The 17,667-nt window shown below is 44.1% G+C and overlaps 2 protein-coding genes across 5 annotated transcripts in view; one reads left to right on the forward strand and one right to left on the reverse strand.

The window, feature by feature from the left end:
• The first annotated feature begins 118 nt into the window (after positions 1 to 118).
• LOC110525996 (uncharacterized) lies at positions 119 to 5,414 on the forward strand. 2 transcript variants are annotated; one of them, XM_021606561.3, is made up of 7 exons: positions 119 to 243; positions 404 to 454; positions 554 to 664; positions 842 to 1,270; positions 1,380 to 1,622; positions 1,876 to 2,061; positions 3,911 to 5,414. In XM_021606561.3, exons 2-7 carry the CDS (start codon positions 448 to 450, stop codon positions 5,290 to 5,292), a joined length of 2,358 nt encoding a protein of 785 aa, XP_021462236.1. In that variant the 5' UTR covers positions 119 to 243; positions 404 to 447; the 3' UTR covers positions 5,293 to 5,414. The 2 variants fall into 2 exon arrangements, with proteins under 2 accessions (XP_021462236.1, XP_090094093.1); XM_090237967.1 differs by lacking the exon at positions 119 to 243 and having other exon boundaries at positions 330 to 454.
• A 99-nt stretch (positions 5,415 to 5,513) lies between these two features.
• kcnt1b (potassium sodium-activated channel subfamily T member 1b) overlaps positions 5,514 to 17,667 on the reverse strand; it is an 81,295-nt gene continuing 69,141 nt past the window's right edge. For 2 of the 3 annotated variants that reach the window (XM_021606568.3, XM_090237965.1), the window contains 5 exons: positions 15,804 to 15,932; positions 13,376 to 13,682; positions 12,463 to 12,525; positions 8,957 to 9,041; positions 5,514 to 8,764 (listed from right to left, as the gene is read on the reverse strand). In XM_021606568.3, coding sequence (XP_021462243.2) covers positions 8,641 to 8,764; positions 8,957 to 9,041; positions 12,463 to 12,525; positions 13,376 to 13,682; positions 15,804 to 15,932 — 708 coding nt within the window. In that variant the 3' untranslated portion in view covers positions 5,514 to 8,640. Of the gene's footprint in view, positions 8,765 to 8,956; positions 9,042 to 10,490; positions 10,625 to 12,462; positions 12,526 to 13,375; positions 13,683 to 15,803; positions 15,933 to 17,667 lie in introns of those variants that run through there. The other variant, XM_090237966.1, reaches the window with a different exon arrangement.

The following is a 17,667-nucleotide window of genomic DNA, read 5'->3' on the forward strand; positions in this document are numbered from 1 at the left end:
AGGGTTATTGATGGCATCTTTCACTTAAATTGAATATCAAGAACATCTAAAGTTTTTTTTTCCACCGGTGCTGAGCAAAAATGATTAATAAGTGAAGTTAAACCCAGATCACAAGTAACCTACAAGGGTGTTAGTGAGATGTGCTGCTATCCTCCAAGCCTCCCTGGTGTTAACTGTCTCCCACCACCCAACTGGAACAACGGTGCCCGGCATGCTTCGCTTGCAGCAGGACTCATAACCATGGTAAACATCTACAGACATACATAGGCCTGCCATGGCAACAGACTTTATTCTCAGCAGGTGGCTCAGTGTCACGTATTTTGTCACAAGATTATCTGTGACTTGCAGGTCCCATCTGAGAGACTAGTTCTAACTCCGTTCTGTGTCTGACAAACTATTACAGAAGCAAACCAGATGCCTGGCATTTGAGGCCACTTTGAATTCATCATGAACGGTGAGTTCTTATTCCTTGTTTTGATGGTTGTCACAGCCGTGTATTTGTATTGAAGGTATGCTATGAGCTGAGGTTCCCTTACTCTTGCATATCCCACAGTGTCTGCTGCTGGCCTTTCTGTGATGATGCTGTGTGGGGTTCTGGTCTCGGTGCGTGCCAACATTTGTGCTCAGGAGGTACAGATTTACATCTGTCAAGAGATCCCACAAAGTAAGTCCTCCAAAGCTATTTGATCATAGAACTAAACAATAACATGGATCTTTTGGCTCTCATCTATGGCATTTTGATATTGCATATTTGGGTCAATCTACTCTCTGATCAACATTCTATCAAATACCTATGAACAAGACTTAACGCCACTACACACTTGTATTTTTATTACCTCAGGTTACCCTGTTGGCCTGGCCTCTCTGGTGCTCTTTGTAAGTAATGTTGGAGCAATCAACCGTACTGTGTTCAGTAGTGACAACCTGGCCTCAGTCACCCGCCTCACCATTAACAACGCTGGTATCACCAACATTGCATCCAGAGCTCTCTGGTTCTTCCGTGACCTCAAAACCCTCAGCCTGGACCACAACAACATCTCTCAGCTCAACCCAGCCTGGTTCAGCCAACCAGCCATCCTCCAAAACCTCACCCTAATTCAGAACCATATTGAGGTTGTAGAGGACTCCATGCTTAGTGGGTTAACTGGTCTAATTAGCCTAAACCTGACCAGGAATATGATCCAGAGCATTGCTCCTGGTAGTTTTAGCACCCAGTCCCATCTGGCCAGTTTGGACCTGTCTGGTAATAGGATCGTAACCATCAGTCCTGGTAATGTAGCATGATGACATTACCCATAATGCACCATGTATGATATCCTGTTTTATCTTAGTAAAGAAGTTCCTGAAGCTGACAATGGTGTACTGTCTTATCAATACAGGTAGTTTCAGTGGACTCACTGGCCTAACTAGTCTCAACTTGGCCAGGAATATGATCAAGACCATCAGCCCTGGCTGTTTTAGCGCCCTGACCAGTCTGGCCTACTTGGATCTGTCAGGTAACAGGCTGACCAGGGTTAACCCCCAGGATCTGCTCCCATTCTCCCCCTCCACACAGATCAGGCTGGATGGCAACCCCTGGGACTGCTCCTGTGGAGTGGAGGACTTTGTCATCTTCCTCAGAGGTAGTGTTTTCTAGTAATTTGTAGGTCGGGGTTATGGTGTGGTATAAGTACTGCAATGCTGTAAAGTGATCATATTTAGTATTTTTTATTGCAAAAAGCTTCAATTAATTCGTTTTTTGTTTTTTTTTAAACTACAAATGCTATGAAAATTGTAATGAGTGAAACGAATTAATTAGGCTTGAGCCACCCACACAATGACTACCACACACAACCCACACACATTATGTTCTAGATGTCACTATTGTGTATCCAGGTCTGCAGAATGCCTCTCTGCTGGAGAGGGAGATGGAAGTGACGTGTGTCAGCCCTTCAGCCCTGAGAGGCCAGCCTGTGTGGAACGTGTCCAAGTGTTTGATATCTAACCCACAGCCTCAGGAGGATACCCACATACAGCCCCCAGCCATGTCCATCACTGTCTCCACACTCATAGCAGTGATCGGTAGGTTCCGGAGCAATGCTGTACAGTGTACACTACAAAGAAATCCGATAGAACACAATAGTATTGCCTATACATATCTATGGTACAGTATGTTAAGACTGGTTTTAGTCGGATCTCATAACAAACAATTTACACTATTATGCTATCAGGCAAAATATGTACAGTGTCTTGCGAAAGTATTCGGCCCCCTTGAACTTTGCGACCTTTTGCCACATTTCAGGCTTCAAACATAAAGATATAAAACTGTATTTTTTTGTGAAGAATCAACAACAATCATGAAGTGGAACGACATTTATTGGATATTTCAAACTTTTTTAACAAATCAAAAACTGAAAAATTGGCCGTGCAAAATTATTCAGCCCCTTTACTTTCAGTGCAGCAAACTCTCTCCAGAAGTTCAGTGAGGATCTCTGAATGATCCAATGTTGACCTAAATGACTAATGATGATAAATACAATCCACCTGTGTGTAATCAAGTCTCCGTATAAATGCACCTGCACTGTGATAGTCTCAGAGGTCCGTTAAAAGCGCAGAGATCATCATGAAGAACAAGGAACACACCAGGCAGGTCCGAGATACTGTTGTGAAGAAGTTTAAAGCCGGATTTGGATACAAACATATTTCCCAAGCTTTAGACATCCCAAGGAGCACTGTGCAAGCGATAATATTGAAATGGAAGGAGTATCAGACCACTGCAAATCTACCAAGACCTGGCCGTCCCTCTAAACTTTCAGCTCATACAAGGAGAAGACTGATCAGAGATGCAGCCAAGAGGCCCATGATCACTCTGGATGAACTGCAGAGATCTACAGCTGAGGTGGGAGACTCTGTCCATAGGACAACAATCAGTCGTATATTGCACAAATCTGGCCTTTATGGAAGAGTGGCAAGAAGAAAGCCATTTCTTAAAGATATCCATAAAAAGTGTTGTTTAAAGTTTGCCACAAGCCACCTGGGAGACACACCAAACATGTGGAAGAAGGTGCTCTGGTCAGATGAAACCAAAATTGAACTTTTTGGCAACAATGCAAAACGTTATGTTTGGCGTAAAAGCAACACAGCTGAACACACCATCCCCACTGTCAAACATGGTGGTGGCAGCATCATGGTTTGGGCCTGCTTTTCTTCAGCAGGGACAGGGAAGATGGTTAAAATTGATGGTAAGATGGATGGAGCCAAATACAGGACCATTCTGGAAGAAAACCTGATGGAGTCTGCAAAAGACCTGAGACTGGGACGGAGATTTGTCTTCCAACAAGACAATGATCCAAAACATAAAGCAAAATCTACAATGGAATGGTTCAAAAATAAACATATCCAGGTGTTAGAATGGCCACGTCAAAGTCCAGACCTGAATCCAATCGAGAATCTGTGGAAAGAACTGAAAACTGCTGTTCACAAATGCTCTCCATCCAACCTCACTGAGCTCGAGCTGTTTTGCAAGGAGGAATGGGAAAAAATGTCAGTCTCTCGATGTGCAAAACTGATAGAGACATACCCCAAGCGACTTACAGCTGTAATCGCAGCAAAAGGTGGCGCTACAAAGTATTAACTTAAGGGGGCTGAATAATTTTGCACGCCCAATTTTTCAGTTTTTGATTTGTTAAAAATGTTTGAAATATCCAATAAATGTCGTTCCACTTCATGATTGTGTCCCACTTGTTGTTGATTCTTCACAAAAAAATACAGTTTTATATCTTTGTTTGAAGCCTGAAATGTGGCAAAAGGTCGCAAAGTTCAAGGGGGCCGAATACTTTCGCAAGGCACTGTATTGTGGTCCATTCATATAACACAACAGAATCAAGTGTGAACATAATCTTCACTAACTCTAGCTTGTCTTGTCTTCCAGTGGTGCTGTGTATCCTGATCTGTGGGGTCTGTGCCCTGGCTGTAGTCTGGAGGAGGAAACGTGAGACCAAACAGGTGAAGCCCAGTCTGGAGACAAAACGGGAGGAGGAAGCCGCAGAGCAGCCAGACAGTTCCACCACCACCCTCCACCGACAGGTGGCTTCTTCAATGTCTGACTGGGATCCAGAGCTTGCTGCAAGGACTTACAGATCTGGAGTCAGAGCCAAGTCTGCTGATGCTGTCCTCTCCACGTCCCAGTTCTGCAGAGCAGAGAGAGAAGCACACAGGGTGGTGGTGGAGACTGAGCGAGAACTATACAGGACGGAAAGTGTGAGAGAGAGCCCGTTAAAAGAGATGAAGAACTCCGAGGAAGAGAACAGCAAAGAGCCAGGAGATAATGAGTCCCAGGGGGTAGATAGAAACCTGACAGGAAAAGATGATATTAAGGGTGAAGTGAGTCAGGAAAAGGACAGAGATGAGAGAGATGATGATGGAACTGTGAATCTGCAAGATGGCGGCCAAAACATAATATGTGTATCCCAGGATTCGGAGACCATACCGTACCTGACCATCGGTGCTGACCCGGCCGAACCAAACATTGAACGCCACAAAGGTCCAAGTCCACAGAAAGTCATGACAAGGATTTCCACTTGGCCCCCCACCTCAGCTCAGTGGCAGACCCACTTTGCCATACAGAGAGAGGGGCTCTGTGTCTTCCCTGAGAATGACCCTGGCCAAGAGGTCGAAGGTGAAACAGAGAACCAATCACCTGACCAAGAGTTCGAACAGATCCAGTCACCTGACCCCGGGGAAACCGAGAACCAATCACCTGACCTTGAGCAAGAGTTTAAAGATGACACAGATAATCGTTCAGCTGATGTTTCTGTCAGTGTTCTGGAGTCTTCACCCCCAGAAGGGGTGATGGGTGAGGTCAATGCTGAGGAGAACTGCAGCACGCCACCAGACTTAGAGACATCCTCTCCAGAGTATGATCCAGAACCTCTTATTGAGATAAGCGAGACCCTGTCAGGGAAGTGTCGACCAGGTCTGTCTAGTAATGTCCTGACCCAGACTGAGACCAATCCTGGTCAAGAAAATCCTGAAGAATTGGATAACAAACCCACACAAATTATAAACAGGGCTGTACAGAGTGAAGGCAAATCAAACAGAAAGGGGGTGCCAAAGAGAGCAGTCAGGAGCAGAGAGAGTAGTGGAGCTCCCCCTAGTGGTGTCTCCCCCAGTGACGACAACCTGCTACTGGATAATGAATACGCCTATATTGACTTGCTGCACGAGGTGGTTCAGAACCAGGGCCGATGGACCAGAGAGAGGTGGAAACAGACTCACCTCAACAAAGCAGCAAGCAAGCACCAGGGACATTAAACTACAGACTGTGGCTTTTATGATCTGGTGTTGTCTTGTGTTTTTACTTGTCCTGTCTATTGGTGTATGTAATAGTCTGTAGTGTTTTGAAAAGTGCTATGCATAATAAAATGTATTATTAACTGTGTTTTTCCCCTTTCCTGTGGTGACAAAGGGTGAGCAACCCCACCATTAGAAGTGTTTGAGTGATCATTTCTCTCTGTAATTAAACTACAGGAGTGTTTTTCCATTCCAATGTTTCTGGCTGCATGCAGCATTTATTGTTCATATTTTACATCACGGTAGAGAAGTACACATACTTCGGAATAAGAAAAAGTACAAAATGGGTAAAACCTTTTTGACAATTAACTAAAAATATAATAAAGGTAAACAGAAGACTTTGGAGGACATGCATGGTCCCGTATGCAGACAAATAACAAGCGGGAGATATGATTAGTTTTCTAGTTGTGATTCTTCACACAGGTCACCTAACTGTAGGAAAACGTATCTGGTTTGGCAAACTTTCTCTCAAAACATGCTTTTTGTGTTTGCATGCCCCTTTCTATATTACAGTATGAACTTCAAAAACATTTTTTTCTGAACAACTCCAGTAAGATAATTCCCCTGGAGTTTCGTTCACATACAACAACGATGAGGTGTCACGAGGTGATCTGTAAACTGCCCTTCTGGGGGCCTGGCTAGTATGGAACATATCTGATCTACACATACATACAGTACTTCAATGGGAATGGGGACACATTGCGTTACATCCCAAAACACATCAAGGACTACTCCAGAGATATTCAAACTGCAAAATAATCTAAAAGCCTGACATAACCCACTTTTTTCCTTATCTAACCTTTCCATCAACTTAATCTCATTCAGGCAATGCATGTTCAGAACTACTTCCCTAGTACATTTTATAACAAACAAGCAGAAATGGCACATATCAAAATATATTCTGTTGTTTACAAATGACAATGATCATTTAAAACATTGCAAATGTACTTAACAAAGGCCTAGGGCTCTATTCAATCTTTACAGCTGAAGCGTTAGACTCCGCGGTAGAAATGCTAAGGTAATTTCCGATTGCGCCGCCATATGCAGTGTTTACCGGTGAATGCCGTCTCCGCTAAATTGGGAATAGCCAATGTCCTCTTTATGTATCCCTGTAGCTGCTTGTGGTTTTGATAGCTCTAACACCGGAAAAACAACCGCTATGCGGATGTCGTCTAAAGCGGATCGGATTGAATACAGCCCTTTAAAAGTTGATATACTATATATAACACTGACTGTATGGAGGCTGATTCATACTGTGCAAATACTAAAGTATTTTATTGTATAGTTAACGTTTCGGGTTAAAGGGTCATGCTATAATGCTCTATTAACGACCACAGAGCTTAGTGCAAAAATATTTCAAGTCCCATTTGTTTTCATTTGACTAATAATGACCAGAAGAACGTTGAACCAAACAATGAGGATAAAGAAAATGTTTACAATGATATCACCACACATATTAGTCCAAGCAAACAGTATCAGAAATACAACAGATAAATATCTTAAATAATTATTAAAATATATAAAGCACACACAATACTACATTTACTGTACAAGTGAAATTACATATTGGAAGGCAAGCTTGCAACACTGCACTCCAAGCCCAGGTACTGGCCATATTAACAGACTTCAAGTAATAGTTCACTCCAACTCAACATCAGATTACTTTTGATATAATTTTGGAGTGACCTATCACTTTAACTATGCTTGTCTCTTATTGTGCAATATAAGTACTCATAACAAGTGTTCATAACATAGGGTTGCCACTGTAAACAGCTCTGAAAGATTGTTTTACTGTAATTAATCAAATCCTGTCAGAAATGTGGAATGAAAGCATTGGCTTTCGTAGAACATTGACTGATACATAAAGAACCAGAAACTGTATGGCACAAATAGAATGACGTAGGTGCATGGCGTAATTTATTAAGGTTCATCCATCCATTAAGTATTCTATACTTTTTAATAACAAATAGCATGATATTTGAAAAAAACATTTTTATACAGAATGAGCAGTAAAAGATAGTGTTTAAAAAAATTGCTTATAAAAGTCTTCACACTGTTTTTTACATAATTTCAATGAAATTACGTTGAACCAACGTGGAATAGATGTTGAATTGACGTCTGGGCCCAGTGGGTTGTGCTCATAGGGAAAATAATAAGTTCTCATGTACTTTCATGATTGATGTGTAAGAATACTGCCAGGAATTCTTGTTAAGGAATAACATTTTCTGTACATGACTTGATTTTGCAACTGATATTCACACAGTCTACACACACACATGCCAAGTGTGCTTGGTGTAGCTCGCAGGTGCGCCATTTGGGCAGAGTTTGCCCTTTTGACACCTTTCTATTGGTGCTAAAGTGTAAGCAAGCTCCACCCACCTAGTATGCCGACGAGCTAAATCAAACAAACCTCTAAATATTCAGAGCATCACATGACCTCCGACATAATCTGTCTCTCCTCTCCTTTGGTTGGTTACCAGTATGTTTCCATCGACTGGTGCATTGTTCATGTTTTATCTTTTGCAAAGAGGGCAATGTCTGAGTCTGTGTGTCTGATGCTCTATAAGAGGTTAGGTAATGACGAGGCACTCTTCATGCATCCTCCCATAGCAGCTCAGTGACACGTGTCTCTCTGTAAGTCTGACATAGGGTGAAGGGGGATTGGAAGGTAAGGGTGGGCAAGGGCAGTGGGGATCTTCCCCTTGTATGGCACAAATAGAATGTATCGTGCAAAGGCGGAGAGACAAGGGGGCAAGAGGTCCGGGGGTGGAGAGACAAGGGGGCGAGAGGTCCGGGGGTGGAGAGACAAGGGGGCGAGAGGTCCGGGGGTGGAGAGACAAGGGGTCGAGAGGTCCGGGGGTGGAGAGACAAGGGGGCGAGAGGTCGGGGGTGGAGAGACAAGGGGGCGAGAGGTTTGGGGATGGAGAGACAAGGGGGCAAGAGGTCCGGGGGTGGTGAGACAAGGGGGCAAGAGGTCCGGGGGTGGAGAGACAAGGGGGCGAGAGGTCCGGGGGTGGAGAGACAAGGGGGCGAGAGGTCCGGGGGTGGAGAGACAAGGGGGCGAGAGGTCGGGGGTGGAGAGACAAGGGGGCGCGAGGTCCGGGGGTGGTGAGACAAGGGGGCAAGAGGTCTGGGGGTGGAGAGACAAGGGGGGGAAGGTCCGGGGGTGGTGAGACAAGGGGGCAAGAGGTCCGGGGGTGGTGAGACAACTGGGCAAGAGGTCCGGGGGTGGTGAGACAAGGGGGCGAGAGGTTCGGGGGTGGTGAGACAAGGGGGCAAGAGGTCCGGGGGTGGTGAGGCGCGGGGATTTCAGAGGTGGGTCTCATCCCTGGTCTCTGTGCCAAAGTCCTGCCTCGTCTGGCCGCCGCCGCTGCTCTGCCCCGCATCCTCGGGCACGTCAGGCCCTGCCAGCGGGTCGGACCGGATGATGTAGCTAGAGAGAGATGAGGACAAAACTAACTCTCTTGGGTCAACATCCAGATATTTATAGAACACACTACTAGATAACTGTACTGTCCTATACCCAGGCTAGTGACCAGTCGACACAGTTTGGGACAGTATAGTACCGATACTGTAAAGAAGAAGGGATGAAAAGAGAAGAGACGCCTGTCCTGCTGGTACTTACACAATGTCATTGAGCTCCAGCATGGTGTCTGGAGGGGGGTTGATGAGAACGTAGGACAGACTGTTCTGGTGGTCGTTCATCTCATCTGGAACAGAACAGATACAGGGACAGCTCTTAGCAGCTGCTCTGGCTGTACCAGTTCCCTCACATTCACCAATTACACACAACATTAGACAACTAATGGTCCATTTAGAAAATGGAAGTATAGGATTCCCTGATCTTCAGTAAACGGCTGACTGACATAATAAATCATATGCATTTCCAGTAAGAGACGTTTTAAGGGCCTTTCTGGCTGGACAAGGCTTATTTATATATAGTAAGCCTATAAGTCCTGTATGATATAAGTCCTGTGTTCATTTTCTTAATGTCTATCCAAATACAGTTTAATCAATGGTGTGTAACTGAATATCACTTGCCATGGGATACTTTGATGTCCTGTGCTTGTCTTGGAGTAGGATCGGGTTGCCCCTGGACACTGATCTAAGGTCAGTTTCCCCCTGATCTTAGACCTTTGCCTAGGGGGGGCAACATCTATTCAGAGTGAGTGTCTGTGAGTGAGAAGTGATTGTGTTTTACCTGTTTCGCGTGTATGAGTGAGAAACTGTGTACCTGGGACAGAATGAGGCTCAAGCTTGGGGGTTGGGGTGGGTAAAGTGCATCTGCTTCTCCAAACCCACCTGTGTTTGCCCCTTATAATGCCAGGCGGGGTGGGTAGGAGAGAGAGAAGGTCTAACTGTTACTGACAGGGCATGGCTAGTACAGGGTAGGCCCATGCTGCCACAAGGCAAGCGCATCCCTCCATGCGCAGTTTAAGAAAGACATGCAGACACTGTCCGCATCGATTCACCTCCTGCGCATTCCACACGTCAGGCCTGGTCACTCACGGCGACAGGTCACCATGGTTGCCATGCCAATGACACTCAGCCCCCATATAAAAATGTTGACACACCCACAAACACAACTTGAACATGCTCTTGGCATCCGGCAGGGCAGACTCAACCAAACAAAGTGAGGCTCAACCAATCTAAGAGTGAAAGCAAAATACATTGGGTGTGTGGGATTAGAAGGGGATCATAATATAGCGTCAATCTAGGATAGTCTTACAGAGGGACTAAAATGTGGTGAATATTTTGAAATCATATTGTATTTAGGCTAATAAAATGCTAAAATGTTTATCCTGTTAGCAACCATTGTTATATTCTACCAGATTCTCAGTGTAGCTTTGGTTTGTCGATAGTAATGTACTGTTGACCTTCCCGAACAACACAGTCGCAATGCTTTCTGCTCCACTCTGTCCCATCCACGCCACACTGTAGTGTATCCAACACTCTCCACGCCCTGCAGTAACTTGGTAGTCTGTCTGGCCGTCTCTCACCTGCCATCACCAGTCGATAAGTCCTAGTTCACACAGGTTGTACAACTGATGTACAATGCATTTGAAACAATGGTTGTGTTACATCAGTTGTACAATTTGAACTAGGCCTAAGTCACCCACTTCAGTCCACACAACGCAGGGGACAGAGAGAAAGAAAGGCTGCTCGCCTGCCGACCACCCCAGCAATCATCATTATCACACAGAGTCATGCAGTAGTGCTGTATGATTATGATTCTCCATCTAACCTGTTCTGGTCTCTTCTCTTAACGGAGGCTCTGAAATTCCCTGCAACTCTAAGACAGTCAACACTGTTAACCCACAGGCTACTGTCGTACTTTCATTCAATAGCACAACATTCTGACTGCCTATACTAACATACAGTAGCCTAGCTCTTCAAAGCAGGTACTAAAATACTAGTATGACATCGATCCATCCACTATGTATTGTAATGAATATGGTACCATCTTCAACCGATCTCGCCTTTTAAAGGGATGGTGGTATATCCACCACTTGAGAGGTCTTACAAAGTAGAATATTAGAAGCATATACAGTGCCTTCGTAAAGTATTCAGAGCCCTGGACTTTTTCCACATTTTGTTATGTTACAGCCTTTATACTAAAATGGATTAAATTACAAATAAATCCTCAGCAATCTACACACACTACCTTATAATGACAAAGCAAAAACAGGTCTTTAGAAATGGTTGCAATTTTTTTTTTAAATATATAAAAAAATACCTTATTTACATAAGTAATCTGACCCTTTTCTATGAGACTTGAAATTGAGTTTCCATTGATCATCCTTGAGATGTTTCTACAACTTGATTGGAGTCCACCTGTGGTAAATTCAATTAATTTCACATGATTTGGAAAGGCACACGTCTATATAAGGTCCCACAGTTGACAGTGAAAGCAAAAACCAAGCCGTGAGGTCGAAAGAATTGTCCGCAGGGCTACGAGACAGGATTGTGTCAAAGCACAGATCTGGGGAAGGGTACCAAAAAAATGTCTGCAGCATTGAAGGTCCCCAAGAACACAGTGGCCTCCATCATTCTTAAATGGAAGAAGCTTGGAATCACCAAGACTCTTTCTAGAGCTGGCCGCCTGGCCAAACTGTGCAATCGGGGTAAAAGGGCCTTGGTCAGGGAGGTGACCAAGAACCCAATGTTCACTCGGACAGAGCTCAAGAGTTCCTCTGCGGTGATGGGAGAACCTTCCAGAAGGACAACCATCTGTGCAACACTCCACCAATCAGGTCTTTATTGTAGAGTGGCCAGAAGGATGCCACTTCTCAGTAAAAAGGCACATGACAGCCTGTTTGAAGTAGTACCAAAAGGCACTTAAAGTCTCTTAGACGATGAGAAACAAGATTCTCTGATGGTCTGATGAAACCAAGATTGAACTCATGTCTGGAGGAAACCTGGCACCATTCCTACGGTGATGCATGGTTGTGGCAGCATAATGCTGTGGGGGAGTTTTCCAGTGGCAGGGACTGGGAGACTAGTCAGGATCGAGACAAAGATGAACAGAGCAAAGTACAGAGAGATCCTTGATGAAAAACCTGCTCCAGTGCACTCAGGACCTCAGACTGGGGCGAAGGTTCACCTTCCACCAGGACAACGACCCTAAGCACACAGCCAAGACAACCCAGGAGTGGCTTTGGGACAAGTCTCTGAAAGTCCTTGAGTGGCCCAGCCAGAGCCCAGACTTGAACCCAATCTAACATCTCTGGAGAGACCTCAAAATAGCTGTACAGCAATGCTCCTCATCCAACCTGACAAAGCTTGAGAGGATCTGCAGAGAAGAATGGGAGAAACTCCCCAAATAGAGGTGTGCCAAGCTTGTGTAGCAGCATAACCAAGAAGACTCAAGGCTGTAATTGCTGCCAAAGGTGCTTCAACAAAGGACTGAGTAAAGGGTCTGAATACTTTTTGAAGGCACTGTATAATTTCCCTAACAACATTCTTCTCTGAGCAATGATCATAGTTTTCAGGAAAGTAGCACTACACTTGAACATATAGAATGAAATAATAATTTCACACCACTTGACATATTTAAGAGATGGGAGTGATGACTAAATTAAATGTGTTGCATTGCATACTGTATGTGAACACTACTGTATGTGGGATTACCTTGTAAATATCCTAGATTTACTCGGTTCATGACATCACTCGCAGTAAGATTAGCAACATCCTCTACAAGACAGAAAATAAAAAGAGGGGAATGAAAAGATTAGGCAAGCAGCAAAAATGCAATTGCAGTTTTCAAAAGGGGATGCAAAAATGAACTAACATGCAAACAAATATGTTCTTTTGAATTATTTCATAAATATTAGATCACTTATTATGTAAATATTTACAGTATTTCTGTCTCAATCATCCAATTTAAAATCACCAGTAAATCATTTAAGTATTTCATTCTTCAGTATTTTTTATGCTTCTCTGGCAGGATTACATAATGAGCATTTTCCCTTGACAGTGATTATCTGAATGAGTCATCATAATGTTTTGGCATGTTGTATGGAGAATTATATAGGGAAATATTTTGTGGGTTTTTGCAAAAGAAGGCGAAGGAAGTTGAGGAGAGTGGAAAAGAATGAAAAGAAGTGAGAGGGGAGGAGATGCAGTCTGAGGGGACGAGATGCAGTCTGAGGGGACGAGATGCAGTCTGAGGGGAGGCAAAATGCAGTCTGAGATTGAATGCTTCATTATACTTCAGTTGTCCATCCATACATAGGCTACAAATACCATGAAGGTTTATGCACATTCATAAAGGAGGTTATGCAGGTACATTATCATACTATGTAGAATAATGTGAATAATGGAGAATAGTCATTGTCATTCCATACAGCATCAATTCCCAAACTATGACAGTTGACTAGGGTTGCAAAATTCTGGGAACCTTTAATAAATTCCCTGGTTTTCCAGAAATCCCAGAATTTTGCAACCCTACAGGTGACACATATAAGACCACCAAACTAAATATGACACAGCACCCTATAATGTCACTCAGTATTACCAGGGTGTCCTGTAACTTTCCACTCACCGTATCCGACAGTGGGCAAACCTAGGTGCTTCATGCGGTTCTTGACCAGCTCTGACAGCTCCTGTCTCTCGGAGCGCCGGTACAGGTTGAGGCGCTGCTGGGAGATCCGCTCGGTGCGACTCGGGGGCTTGGTGTTCTTACGGCTCAGACGCCGCGCCCACTGGAGGCTCTTCTTCCTCAGCAACGGATGTTCTGATTGGTCGCTGGTGGTGGAGTTCCGCTGAGCTGTTTTCTCCTTCCACGACTCGCGACGATTGCTTCTCTGGTCGTCACCACCAGTGTTCTCTACGTTGATGGATACTTGAGACTAGGGGAGGGTGAAGGGTTAATACCAAATGAATTGTGTGGACAGTATGAGGATCCAATAGGATGTCCTGGTGACACTTTACATCAGTAGTAGAAGCTCTAGATACGCATTTATAATGCATTATGAAGAAGCGCTTGACTGACAGCATTACTGAAGTGCCAAACAAAACACAACGCATACTTTCATTTTGTTGTACTGCAAATATGAGCAGATAATGACAGTCATGTTATGTAAAATGTCAAGACAAGGATGTCATCTTAACTGTGGGTAACTAGGAAGGAGGATACTTTGACAGACCAACAAACAAAAACACAGGATGGATGAAATAAAAAAACTTGCACAGAGTAGCATTGGCAAAAGTAAATATAATGTACTTGACCAAGAATGTTTGTTTGTGAATGGTTACACCAAATAGTTCAATGACGCATATAAAGCATAATTACAATGATTAGCAGCACAATTATAGCACAAATACACTGAGTGTACTTTCCATGACATAGACTGTCAAGGTAAATCCAGGTGAAAGCTATGATCCTTTATTGAGGTCACCTGTTAAATCCATTTCAGTCAGTGTAGATGAAGGAGAGGAGAGGATTTTTAAGCCTTGAAACAATTGAGACATGGATTGTATATGTGTGCCATTCAGAGGGAGAATGGGCAGGACAAAAGATTTAAGTGCCTTTGAACGGGGTATGGTAGTAGGTGCCAGGCACACCGGTTTGAGTGTGTCAGGAATGGCAATGCTGCTGTGTTTTTCACGCTCAACAGTTTCCCGTGTGTATCAAGAATAGCCCACCACCCAAAGGACATCCAGGCAACGGCAGGCCAGTAGTCGAAAACGGGTAATTGATGAAAGAGGACAAAGAAGGCTGAGACAAATTGTGCAGAGCAACATACAGTTAGTCAACTGACGGTCCAGTACAACATTGGTGCCCAAAGACCCATAAAAGAATGCACAACTCATAGTACCTTGACATGAATGGGGTATGGCAGTCGACGACCTTACAGAGTTCCACTTCTTTCAGCAAAAAAACTAGAAATTGCTGTTGCAGTGGGCTAAGGAACGAAAACACTGGACACTGGAAAATTGGAAAAACATGCCTGGTCTGATGAATCCCGGTTCCTGCTGTTTCACGCTGATGGGAGGACTAGGGTATGGAGAAAACCACATGAGTACATGCACCCATCATGCAGCGTGTCAACATTGCAGGCTGGTGGTGATGGTGTGGGGAGAATTTTCATGGAACACAATGGTCCTCTTGAAAGAAGTGCCGCAACATTTGAATTCCACATGATATCTGAACATCATTGCCAATAAGTTGCATCCCTTCATAGCAGCACTGTACCCATCTGCAAATTGATTTTTTCAGCAGGATAATGCCCCGTGCCACAAGGCTAGGATTGTCCAGGAATGTTTCCACGAACATGACAGTGAATTCAGCTAACTACAGGGGCCTTCCCAGTCACCAGATCTCAATCCACATGAGCATCTGTGGGATGAGATGGAACAATCTATTTGGAGTAGAGATCCACTACCAGCTAACTTGGAATCAATATGGAACAGCATCCCTGTGGAACACTTTCGACACCTTGTAGAGTCCATGCCCCAACGAACTGAGGCTGTTCTGAGGGCAAAATGGGGTGCAACACAATATTAGGAAGTTGTTCCTATTGTTTTGTACAATCAGAAATCTACTGATGACTCAGAGGTGGCTTTGTTCAAATTATTATTTTTAAAATGCATCCTTCTTTCTTTCCATCCTTCTTTCCTTGAGCTAGTCATTTATCATTCAGTGATTTGACCAGCGAAAGCAAGATCACTACCCCTATTGCTCTCACTTACCTCAAGGAAGAAATTAAGAGAAAAAATAAATAGGGGAAGAAAGGAAGGAAGGAAGGAAGGAAGGGAGGGAGGGAGGAAGGAAGGAAGGAAGGAAGGAAGGAAGGGAAGGAAGGAAGGAAGGAAGGAAGGAAGGAAGGAAGGAAGGAAGGAAGGAAGGAAGGAAGGAAGGAAGGAAGGAAGGAAGGAAGGAAGGAAGGAAGGAAGGAAGGAAGGAAGGAAGGAAGGAAAGGAAGGAAGTATGCCTCTAGAGTATTTGAACAGGGACTATCTTGTCTTACCTCTGAGGAGGAGAACATGTGTGACTCTGTACGGTAGATGCCTATTGGAATCTCTGCACTGGAAGAACACAGTTTTTGGAATAACCTGCCATACGTCCTGATCCACAGGTCCTCCTCTGTCACCTTCATCTGGGAAGGAGGAGGGAGCACATTCAGTATACACATCACATCACGCACTCGCGCACGCACACACACACACACACACACACACACACACACACACACACACACACACACACACACACACACACACACACACACACACACACATATACAAAAAGGAAGACCCTGTTGTGCGTTGACCTATGATGCCTCCCTCCCAGACGAACTCAATGCCTTCTATGCTCGCTTCGAGGTAAACATCAAGTCTTGCATGAGGGCTCCCGCTGTTCTGTATCTTTCTTAAAACTGGTAAGGCTGCAGGACCTGATGGAATACCAGGGCAAATCCTCAGAGCATGCGCAGATCAGGTGGAAAGCGTCTTCACCAACATTTCCAACCTTTCATTGACCTTGTTGAAAAACAAGTCTTAATGACTCCAACCTAAGTGTACGTAAACTTCCAACTTCAACTGTACATGTTACCTCAGCCTCCACCATATCCCTGCACATTGATATGGTACTGAACTGACCTTGTATATACAGTTGAAGTCAGAAGTTTACATACAATTAGGTTGGAGTCATTAAAACTCGTTTTTCAACCACTCCACACATTTCTTGTTAACAAACTATTGTTTTGGCAATGACACAAGTAATTTTTCCAACAATTGTTTACCGACAGATTATTTCACTTATAATATACACTGTATCACAATTCCAGTGGGTTAGAAGTTTACATACACTAAGTTGACTGTGCCTTTAAAAGGCTTGGAAAATTCCAGAAAATTATGTCATGGCTTTAGAAGCTACTGATAGGCTAATGACATCATTTGGGTCAATTGGAGGTGTACCTGTGGATGTATTTCAAGGTCTACCTTCAAACTCAGTGCCTCTTTGCTTAACATCATGAGAAAATCAAAATAAATCAGCCAAGACCTCAGACAAACAATTGTAGACCTCCACAAGTCTGGTTCATCCTTGGGAGCAATTTCCAAACGCCTGAAGGTATCACGTTCATCGGTACAAACAATAGTATGCAAGTATAAACACCATGGGACCACGCAGCTGTCATACCACTCAGGAAGGAGATGCGTTCTGTCTCCTAGAGATGAATGTACTTTGGTGCGAAAAGTGCAAATCAATCCCAGAACAGCAGCAAAGGACCCTGTGAAGATGCTGGAGGAAACCGGTACAAAATATCTATATCCCACAGTAAAACATGTCCTATATCGACATAACCTGAAAGGCCGCTCAGCAAGGAAGAAGCCACTGCTCCAAAACCTCCATAAAAAAAGCCAGACTACGGTTTGCAACCGGACATGGGGACAAAGATCATACTTTTTGGAGAAATCTCCTCTGGTCTGATGAAACAAAAATAGAACTGTTTGGCCATAATGACCATCCTTATGTTTGGAGGAAAAAGGGGGAGGCTTGCAAGTCGAAGAACACCATCCCAACCGTGAAGCATCGGGGTGGCAGCATCATTATGTGGGGGTGCTTTGCTGCAGGAGGGACTGGTGCACTTCACAAAATAGATGGCATCATGAGGTAGGAAAATGATGTGGATATATTGAAGCAACATCTCAAGACATCCGTCAGGAAGTTAAAGCTTGTCTTCCAAATGGACAATGACCCCAAGCATACTTCCAAAGCAGTGGCAAAATGGATTAAGGACAATAAAGTCAAGGTATTGGAGTGGCCATTACAAAGCACTGACCTCAATCCTCTAGAAAATGTGTGGGCAGAACTGAAAAAGCATGTGCGAG

This window comes from Oncorhynchus mykiss, chromosome 6 (assembly GCF_057628025.1).
Source record: "Oncorhynchus mykiss isolate SJ-2025 chromosome 6, ASM5762802v1, whole genome shotgun sequence".
Taxonomy (NCBI): Eukaryota; Metazoa; Chordata; class Actinopteri; order Salmoniformes; family Salmonidae; genus Oncorhynchus; species Oncorhynchus mykiss.

Coding starts and splice junctions, on each gene's coding strand:
- LOC110525996 (XM_021606561.3), top strand. Junction 1,623..1,875: donor CTTTGTCATCTTCCTCAGAG/GTAGTGTTTTCT, acceptor TTGTGTATCCAG/GTCTGCAGAATGCCTCTCTG. Junction 2,062..3,910: donor CACACTCATAGCAGTGATCG/GTAGGTTCCGGA, acceptor CTTGTCTTCCAG/TGGTGCTGTGTATCCTGATC.